Source organism: Pyrgilauda ruficollis, unplaced genomic scaffold (genome assembly GCF_017590135.1).
Source record: "Pyrgilauda ruficollis isolate IOZ18807 unplaced genomic scaffold, ASM1759013v1 scaffold157, whole genome shotgun sequence".
Lineage (NCBI taxonomy): Eukaryota > Metazoa > Chordata > Aves > Passeriformes > Passeridae > Pyrgilauda > Pyrgilauda ruficollis.
The window spans coordinates 93,119-103,015 of NW_024514432.1; the positions used below are offsets into that span (position 1 = coordinate 93,119).

Consider the following 9,897-nt stretch of genomic DNA (forward strand, 5'->3'; position numbering starts at 1 on the left):
GCTGCTCCACCCCAGGAGCGCTGTCCTGCTCACGCTGTGAAGTCCTGGGTGGCCAGGTTGAAGACGTTGCTCTCCATGGACCTTTGCCACGTGCCCCAGTTCCTCCTGATCTCAGCCTGGACCTGCACCAACACCACAGGCAGTGCTGGCACCCAGGGACACCAGACAGCACCCAGCAGAGGGGACTGGGGGGCAAGGGGAGGAGGAACTGTCCCTGTCCACCCCTGGCTCTGGGGCACCCTTGGGGTGTCCCCATGCCCACTGTGGTGCCCGGGGTTGGGATGGGGACACCTACTCACCTCCCCATTGAGGAAACAGTAGAGCAGAGCCACCAGGAAGCCCTGGAGAGGACAGGCAGAGCAATTTTGACCCAGAGGAAGGGGCTGGATCCCTCTGTGCTCATCTTCTCCCTGCCTTTACCACCTCCCACACCTCTGACCCACCCCAGAGGAAATCAGTGCCAGGTTCTCCGGGTCCAACCCTTGTGCCCTGCCCCCAGGCCTCTCCCAAAAGAGGCCCCCACGTTCAGGGGCTGCTGGTGTGATTTGGGTGGGGCCACGGGGCCTTTCCCCCCCATCTCACCTGGTAGGAGCCGAGCACCAGCTCGAAGTAGAGCCGGGCATCCACGCCCACGTGCTCGGGGAAGAGCGCGAACACCACGTAGTGCACCCCGAAGAGGGGGATGAGCAGCAGCGTGGACTTGGTCAGCCTCCTGTGGAGAGTGACAGGGGCTGGGTGCTCCTGCTGCCCCGTGAGACCTCCCCAAAACCTTGGTCTTAACCCCAAGAAGGTTCTGTGTGAAAGGCAGGTCGTGGAGGCTCCAGGACTGTCCTCTGTGCTCCTCCAAGGAGGGTCCCTCTGCCCTGGGACCCCAGAGCCCGGGGTGGGCACAGCCCTGTCCCCTTACATGTACTGCTGCTTGTGGGCTCTGCTGAGGTCCGGGCACCGGATCTTCTGTGCCAACATCCTGGTGACGTTGAGGAAGATGAGGAAGTTCACCTGTCCCGGGAGGCCACGTCTCAGGCTCTGCACAACCCCTGGCCGGGTCCCCTGGCGGTGTGGGACCCTGGCTCTGGGGTGGGACTCTCAGGGAACACACTCACAAATATGGCCAGGAGGATGGGAGCCTTGATCACCCACCAGTACACACTGGAGAAGTCATCCCAGCACCTACAGGACAGCAGAGGTGGCTCTGGCACCCACTGGGACCTGTGTGGCCCAGCTGTCCCCCTGCCATTTCTTTGGCCAGACCCTGACCCCTTTGCACCCCTCTTGCCACAAGACCCACCAGAAAACAGAAATAACATTTAAATAAAGTTAAAGGGAGTTACGGGGAGTTAAATTTAGGGGCAGGCACAGTCCTCCCCTCCTGAGCATCCATCCCATGCCAAAGATCCATTTCCCAGCACTTGGGCTGGGACACGTGGCTGAGGTGGCCTGGACAAGGCCAAGGGACAGCTGCTCTTACCCGTGGTTGTCATACTGGAGCCTGGTGAGCACCCACACCCCGACTGTGACCATGGGGACACCTGCAAGGACAGGACACAGGTAGGGATGGTCCCATCAGTGCTCTGGGAAGCCTCTGTGGCACCCCTCTGTCCCTTGTCCCCAGAAACATGTGTCTAGCTCAGTTCTGATGTGGCAGGAAGGTGACAACGTTCCCACCTTCTCCAGGAGAAGATGCCCACTGGTGGTGCTGTGTCTGTGTCACCTCCTGCCACCCTCCTGCCCCCTCGCTCCTCCATCACCCCCAGGCACGTGGGATGGGCGTTCCCAGCCCCAGGTGGGTGTGGGAAGAAGGGAGGAGCTGTCCTGATCAGGCCACTCTTCCCCAGCAGCTCTGGGCTCTGGCAGGAGCAGGTGGGTGCCCACCAAGGCCATGCAGGAGCTGTTGGGGTGGGGACATGCTGGGAGCAGCCCTGGGCAGCTCTGGCCAGGTGGGTGTCAGATCAGGCCGTTCCCAGGTGGTTCCTGCTTGGGGATGTCCGGGCTGTCCCCAGGCTCACCCCAGCCGATGAGGACGTAGCCCCAGGTGTAGCTCCTGTCGCAGGTGAAGGTGAGCAGCAGCAGCGTCTGCAGGTACAGCCCCTCCACCAGGAGCCAGTAGAAGTTGGCCAGCACTGAGTACTGGAAGAAGGCGATGGCTGCCTTGCAGGTCACCTGCCAGGGGAGGAGGGGCGGCTCAGAGTGCAGCACACCCTGCCCTGGGGGCACAGGGGACTGTCACCCCCATGTCCACCCTCTTGAGGACACCTGTGATGGCCTTTCAGTGATGGCCTTTCAGTGCAGCCCCAGGGACTCTGCCCCTCACATCACCTGCACCAGGTTCTGCTCTGCCTGTGCCCCACGGGCAGGTGACCACAGGCTGGTTTTGTAGGATCTTTAAAAACCCCGTGGTTGTGTCTGTGGTGTTCTCAGTGCTGTGTCTTCACTCAGGGGTCCCTGTTTTGATTGAAAACCTCAGAGCAGTACCTGGTGCTGGTGGGCTGTGCTGAGCTTTAGCCCCCTCAGGGACACCACTGGGGACACTCAGCCTGAGGCCAGTGGCAGTTTTGAGGACAGAACTTGTTCCCTGCATGGAGGGAAATGCAGAAATGCTGAACTTGCCCAGGGCCACCCAGGACAGAATTTCCTCCATCCCAGAGCCTCTGTCTCCTCTCTGCAGTGATAAATCCCCCGTGGGTCCCACCAGCCCCCTCCCAAGGAGCCCCTGTTGCTCTCCTTGCCCCCTCCAGGGCTGGGGTTTGGGATTTACCGTGGACATTGTGCAGTGGTCAATGGACTCGTCCGAGAAGAGGACACGGTCCTTGATGAACACGGCTGTGCCCCGCAGGATGAAGGAGGTGAAGAAGTGGATGTGGATGGAATTCCTGGTGCAGTGCAGCTTCCTGCAGGAGGGAGAGATGGGCTGGGCCCAAACAGGGGCAGAGAAGGTGCTTTGGTGTCCCCTTCCCAGGGATCACTGCTGGTGATGGTCACAAAGCCCTGGAGAAGCTTTCCTGCACTAAAATCAGAAGAGCAGGGTTGTGCTGTGCTTGGGGCTGCTCAAGGACAAGGGAACATCCAGAAACTTCTGGAGTGCCCAAACCTGCAGCACAGGGACCTCTGCAAAACCAGAACTCGAGAGGGCCACCAGGCAAGGACAACACTGCCATTCCTCTCCTGCCTTCCCAGTTTTCCTGTTGGCTGGGATGGGTTCTGGCTGCTCCAGGAGGGGCCAGGCTGGGGGCAGCCGTTCCTGCTGGGATTTATCCCGTGTCCCTCCAGCCCGTGGAGCTGGAGCAGCTCCCAACCCTACCTGAAGCAGCAGAAGATGCCGATGGCCAGGAGCAGCGCTGCCAGCGACGTGGAGTAGCCACAGGTGTAGAGCACCTTCATGGTGACAAAATGGCCTCTCTGCAAGGGACAGCACCAGTGGAGGGAGGGGACAGGGACTGGGAAGTGCTGGTGTGGGGCAAGCAGGCACAGCCAGGGGAGATGGGATAACCCAGGAGTATCTCCATGGTTCTTTGGCCAGTGGGCAGTGTGGGGACTTGGGGACACGGGGACACAGGAATATGGGGACATGGGGACATGGGGACAGGGGGACACAGGGCAGTGTGGGGACATGGGGACACGAGGAAATGGGGCCATGGAGCCATGCGGCCATGAGGACATGGGGGCAGTTCCCCACAGCCCCAGGGGTCCCACGTGCCTTGGCCTCGGTGTCATTGCTGCTGCCCAGGGTCTCCAGCTGGCAGGCGCTGTGGTAGGGGGGACTGGGGGGGCTCCAGCCCCACTCGGTGCAGTTCCTCTGGATCAGCCCTGCAGGACAAGGAGGAACCTCAGGGGAGCCACGGGTGTCACCTCTGATGGCACCCCCAAAATGCCCAGCCTGGAACAGACAGGGACAACAGCGTGGTACCCGTGGGCTGTCCACCCCCTCCTGATCCCACTGCTCCATCTGGACCTTATCACTGCCCTTCCCTCCCAGACCCCATCCCTCCCTCCCAAACCCCATTGCTACCCCATTCCTTCTGGATCCCATCTCACTCCCTCTGGACCCCATCACCCCCTCTGTGCCTGGAGCTGCCAGGAAAACATCGGATAGGGTATGAAAACAAGCACAGATCCCTCCAGGGGAAGGGCATTGGGAATTAAGGCTGTAAAAGTGCTCATTCATCATCTGAGGGCTCCACCGAGCCTCTCCTCAGCTGTTCCTGCCCCAAAGCAAACATTTCCCAAATTACTCCTGTCTGAGGAAATGCTGCAATGCTCTGGTGGGAGCGCTCCTTCCCACCCTCCAGCAGGGATAGAGCCAGCTTGGAAGCACTGGGATGGTGTGTGGGGAAGGAGGGCAGAGAGGGGACTGTCCTGGTGTCACCAGGAGGGAGGATGAGGTCCCCAAGGGCTCCACCCACACAGGGATGAAAGGATTTGGGTCCTGTTGTGGCACTCCCTGAATCTCTGCTTTTCCTGTCCCTGCTGGGACCGCAGTTTCCACCGAGGACATTCTGGGAGAGGCAGGAGCTGTGGGGTCCGAGGGAAGGGCTGGGGTGGCTCAGGAGGCCCTGGCAGGACAGGTGGGGCCGTGGGATGAGCGATCCCCGCTGGATTCAGACCTTTGGACTTCTTGAAGACGCTCGGGATCTCGGGACAGGCGACACCTCGGGACTGGCCAAGGGGCAGGGCGGGCCAGCAGCTGACCCCGTCCCACTCGGTCGGGCAGCCTGGGGAGGGACAGGACACCAGGTGACACCTGCGGTGACACCTGGAGGGGACGCGCGGGTGGCACCGCAGCCCCGGCCCGCGCCGCCACTGTCCCGGGTTCCGTGCCCGCAGGGACCGGGAGCATCCTGGCTGCTGTCCGCGGTTCCGTGCCCGCAGGGACCGGGAGCATCCTGGCTGCTGTCCCCCGTTCCGTGCCCGCAGGGACGGGAGCATCCTGGCTCCGCTCCGGGGCCCCTCGGGATCCCCTTTCGGCGGGACTGGGAGCTCCTGGGGCTGCGTCTCACCGACCTCCAGTGGGAACACCCTGCGTGTGCGGTGGGCTGGGGTTTGCCCGTGGCTCCTGAAATAACCCGGATTTAGGCTGGGTTTTTGCACCTGGAGGCTCAGCTCGGGATGTGCCCCCAAGGACAGAAGGAAGTCATGCAAGGCTTGCTGCGAGGCATCAGCTTAAACGGCTTTTGCTTCCCTACCCAGCACTGAATTCCTGTTTAAATCTCTCAAATTTTTTGGGAATGAGCATGGCCAGGCAGACTCGGGGCTGGGGGAGTTCGTGATGCAGCAGCCCAGGATGGGACAAGGCCATCCCACTCCAGGCCAGCTCCTGTCCCAGCACAGCTCCATCATTAACCCTGCAGATCCACATTGTTCATGGAGCCATGTCCATTCCCAGCCAGGGAATGTGGAACTGGACAGGTCTGATGAATTTCCTCTGATTTCAGCCCGGGGGTGTCAGTCCTGGCAGGGAGGGATTTGCATCTACAGTGCCAAAGTGGGGCTTGGTTTTTGCTCTGGAGGATCAGGAAGCAAGCACAGAACTGGGATCATCCCTGAGAGCAGTCTCATTTCTTGGGGTCTTGGGAGCAGGGAATCCTGGAATGATGGGAAGGGACCTTAAACCCACCCAGTGCCACCCCTGCCATGGCAGGGACACCTCCCACTGTCCCAGGCTGCTCCCAGAGCCTTTGGAGCCTTTCCAGGGCCTCCTCTGGGATCTGTAGCCACCATAGTCCAGAGGATGCCACGGAAATGGTGCAAGGAATGGAAGAGGAAAGGCTGGGAGAGCTGGGGGTGCTCACCTGGAGAGGAGAAGCTCCAGGGATGGAGGGAGAGGATCCACGGAATGGCTCCCACTGTCAGAGGGCAGGGATGGATGGGATATTGGGAATTAGGAATAAGGAGATCCCAGGGCCCTCCCACCCCGTCCGTGGGATCTGAGCCTGTCCTGGAGTCAGGCTCCCCACGCTGGTGCAAGCAGGGAAAGGGATGAATGCAGCTCAGGGGGATGGGGGCAGTCCCAGGATTAAATCCAGATTTTAATTATACATTCCCACTTCTCAGATGTTTTCCTGCAGTGAGATTCCTTCCCCTTGGCTGGCACAATTTGGGTTGCAAAATGGACCTTTTCCAATCAATTTGGCTTTTCCCTCCTAAGCTGAAGGATAAATGACATCTCTGCAGAGTTACTTAAGCAATTATGCACCTTCATATGCATTTATTGCTTAATTTTTCCACTGCTATGAAGTGGAACCCCTGGAATTATGCATTCCTTATTCTCCAGGTCACAATTTTTGCCTGGGATTTGGGCCATTCCACTTTTGGATGGAAACTGAGATGGAATTTTAAAAATTATGTCCAAAAGCAGCGCTTGAAAATTGGTTTTTCAACCAGTTAATTCATTTAAAACCTCAGATGTAGGAAAACTGAGTTACCCAAAAAATGTCAGGCAGTCCAATTTACTGAGTTAGGAAGGGGAGCAGATGTGAGATGGTGACACCATGGAGTGACTCTGGTGCTGGTGGCCACAGCCCTGGCATTGGTGCAGGGGGATCCAGGGGACTCTGCCAGGGGCATGGACCAATCCAGCACTGCCATATTCCACAAATCCCTCCCTGTGGGGGTGAGAAGGCTCCAGGGAGAGCTCAGAGCCCCTTGCAGGGCCTGGAGGGGCTCCAGGAGAGCTGGAGAGGGACTGGGGACAAGGGATGGAGGGACAGGACACAGGGAATGGCTCCCACTGCCAGAGGGCAGGGCTGGATGGGAGATTGGGAATCAGGAATTGTTCCCTGGCAGGGTGGGCAGGCCCTGGCACAGGGTGCCCAGAGCAGCTGGGGCTGCCCCTGGATCCCTGGCAGTGCCCAAGGCCAGGCTGGACACTGGGGCTTGGAGCAGCCTGGGACAGTGGGAGGTGTCCCTGCCATGGCAGGGGTGGCTTTGAGGTCCCTCCTGATCCCAGCCACTCTAGGATTCTCTAAATCCACCAGGACTGGGTTGTGGCTGTTGTTTGTGTGCCACAATCCCTTCTATCACACCCCAACAGCATTTTGGGGTCTCTCCAGGGATTGTCCTTGACCTTTGCCTTGGTGCTGCTCTCCATCTCCCTGGAAATCCCAGATCTGCAATCCCCTCCCATGATCACCCTCCAGGGACCCCTCAGGAATTCCTCCCTGCTCCCAGGGAGCTGATCCCAGGCTCACCCTGCCCCGCCTGCCCCGGGCTCTGCCTCTCGCTCTGGATCCTCTGCAGACATTCCACCTCCAGCTCCTGGAAGTGGAGGACGATGGAGCAGTCGGGATGAGTCCCCTGCACCTTGGAGAGAGGAAAGGGCAGGCAGGAGAATCATGGAATTGTGGATTTGTGGAAATGGAGTCATGGAGTTGGGTTGGAAGGGACCACAGACCCATCCCAGTCCCCCTGCCATGGGCATTTCCCATTATCCCAGTGGGATGTGGGCACAGCAAACCCCACATTCCCAGCTCTGGCTTTGCCAGCAGAGCTGATGGAGCACCAGGGAGAATGTCCAGATCGCAAAGATGTGAGAGATGTGGTGGCTGCAGGGATTGGATTGTCTGGGAATCCCTGCTTTGGGATTTGCCTCCTTGGCTCCCAGCTGGAGAACTGGGACACTGAGGCTGAACTGGGGATGCCAGGAACTCTGCCTGTCAATTTCCGGGTATCCCTGCCCATTCCCAAGTGTCCATGCCCATTCCCAGGTGTCTGTGCCCATTCCCAAGCGTCCATGCCCATTCCCAAGCGTCCATGCCCATTCCCAAGTGTCCATGCCCATTCCCAGGTGTCCGTGCCCATTCCCAAGTGTCCATGCCCATTCCCAAGTGTCCATGCCCATTCCCAGGTGTCTGTGCCCATTCCCACACATCCCTGCCCACTCCCAGGTGTCTGTGCCCATTCCCACACATCCCTGCCCACTCCCAGGTGTCTGTGCCCATTCCCACACATCCCTGCCCATTCCCAAGTTTCTGTGCCCATTCCCACACATCCCTGCCCATTCCCCAGCGTCCCAGCAGGTTCAGGGCTGTCTGGGACAGGGTCTGGGGCCCAGACCTGGGTTTGGGTTGCTGATGGTTTGAGGTGAGGGGCCAGAGATGTCAGAGCTGCAGAAACAGAGGGATGAGGGCGGATCCCTGAGTTTCCCAAGAGAGGGAAGTGTGGGACGTGTGAGCATCCCTTGGCTGAGCCCTGCCCTGCCCTGCCCTACCCTGGCTGAGCTGCTCCTCAGCGTCCCTTCACCTCCCCCAGGAGATTTTGTTTCCTTTTCCTGCTGAACACAAGATTTCAAGGGAATTTCCAGTCTGGCTGGAAAAGGCGTTTTGGGGATGGCTCTGGGCACAGCACTGGGAAGGCCCAGGAATTCTCCTCCTCCATCCTGCCAGTGGTGGGGGACATGGATGGGGCAGGGCGGTTTCTCTCACCCCTCTTTAGCTGCAGAGCTGCTGGGTTTGGTTTGTTATTTATGGCAGCAGGGCCAGGATGCTGGAGCAGGCACAGGGAATGTGCAGGGCTCCCTTCCGAGGTCCCTGCAGGTCAGGGAATTCCTGCTGTGCCTCAGTTTCCCTGCTGGAAGGTCCCTGATGCCATCAGTCTCCAAAACCCTGCCAGCCTCCAGTGCTCCCACAGCCCAGCTTCCCTTTCCCTTTCCCTTTCCCTTTCCCTTTCCCTTTCCCTTTCCCTTTCCCTTTCCCTTTCCCTTTCCCTTTCCCTTTCCCTTTCCCTTTCCCTTTCCCTTTCCCTTTCCCTTTCCCTTTCCCTTTCCCTTTCCCTTTCCCTTTCCCTTTCCCTTTCCCTTTCCCTTTCCCTTTCCCTTTCCCTTTCCCTTTCCCTTTCCCTTTCCCTTTCCCTTTCCCTTTCCCTTTCCCTTTCCCTTTCCCTTTCCCTTTCCCTTTCCCTTTCCCTTTCCCTTTCCCTTTCCCTTTCCCTTTCCCTTTCCCTCCCCTCCCCTTTCCCCAGAGCAGCCTGACCAGCCCAGGGGTGTTTTTCTCACTCTGGCAGCACAACCACCCCAGTCCCCCCATTCCCGCAGGGATTTGGTGCCAGCCATGCCCATGGCCCTGTCCTGGGGATCGCCCACGGCTGTTCCTGTCCCCTGCACCCCCAGACACCCAACCCTTGTGCCTGGGGGTGCTCCACAGGGAGCTCAGGCTCCTCCAGGGGTGTAGGACTCTGGGTGATGTGGGGTGGAGGATCCACTCCCAAGGGATCATCCCTGGGATCTCTGCCCTGGGGGTCCCTGAGCACTGCCCGGTCCTGCAGGGTCCCAGCAGCACCATTGTCACCACACTGTCCCCAGGAGATGTGGGAAAGTCCCCAAGGGGGGCTCGCAGGGCATCCCCCAGGTCTGGAGCATGAGAGCTGGGGATGGGATGGATGGATGGGATGGGATGGGATGGGATGGGATGGGATGGGATGGGATGGGATGGGATGGGATGGGGTGGGGTGGGATAGGATGGGATGGGGTGGGATGGGATGGGATGGGATGGGATGGGTGGGATGGGCAGCCCCACCCTGGGCAGGAGGACCCTTCACTGCTCCCAGCCCCTGGGGTGGCTGGCATGGGGGGACGGCCGGTGCCCCCCACCCTGTCCCCAGGGTCACTCACCTGAAGCGTGGGGAGCAGCAGCAGGAGCAGCAGCGAGCGGGGCCGGGGCGGCTGCCGGGGACCCTTCATGGCTGCAGCCAGTGGGGTCCCGGTGCTGTCCCCGAGAATCTGGGGACAGCCCAGCTCCTCCTTCACGACCCGGGGCTCCGGGGGTGCCCGCACCTCCCTGCCCTCTCCCCTCTGCCCTTCCCAGCCCTGCCCCGTGTCCCTCAGGACCCTTCCCTGCAGCGGGTCCCGGTCCCGCCCGGGTGTCCCTGCCCGTGTCCCCCGCTGTGGCTGTCCGTGTCGCCGCTGGG

At 60.1% G+C, this 9,897-nt stretch overlaps 1 protein-coding gene across 1 annotated transcript; it reads right to left on the bottom strand.

Moving 5' to 3' along the window:
• Positions 1–29: 29 nt before the first annotated feature.
• Positions 30–9,670, bottom strand: LOC121350512 (vasoactive intestinal polypeptide receptor 1-like). Its single transcript, XM_041461891.1, has 13 exons — positions 9,602–9,670; positions 7,185–7,296; positions 4,602–4,709; positions 3,695–3,804; positions 3,299–3,396; positions 2,756–2,888; positions 2,007–2,160; positions 1,469–1,529; positions 1,104–1,170; positions 908–999; positions 583–712; positions 300–341; positions 30–122 (listed from the first exon to the last, which is right to left on the bottom strand). The coding sequence occupies exons 1-13, from the start codon at positions 9,668–9,670 to the stop codon at positions 30–32; spliced, it is 1,269 nt and encodes a 422-aa protein (XP_041317825.1).
• Between the last annotated feature and the right edge of the window lie 227 nt (positions 9,671–9,897).

Bases quoted from the DNA above. Each gene is read 5' to 3' on its own strand.
- LOC121350512 (XM_041461891.1), bottom strand. From the start codon at position 9,670: ATGAAGGGTCCCCGGCAGCCGCCCCGGCCCCGCTCGCTGCTGCTCCTG. The intron at 4,710-7,184 runs GTGAGCCTGGGA...GTCCCTCCCCAG, and splicing joins CCCGGGGCAGGCGGGGCAGG to GCTGCCCGACCGAGTGGGAC. The intron at 1,000-1,103 runs GTGAGTGTGTTC...CTCCCGGGACAG, and splicing joins CCATCCTCCTGGCCATATTT to GTGAACTTCCTCATCTTCCT.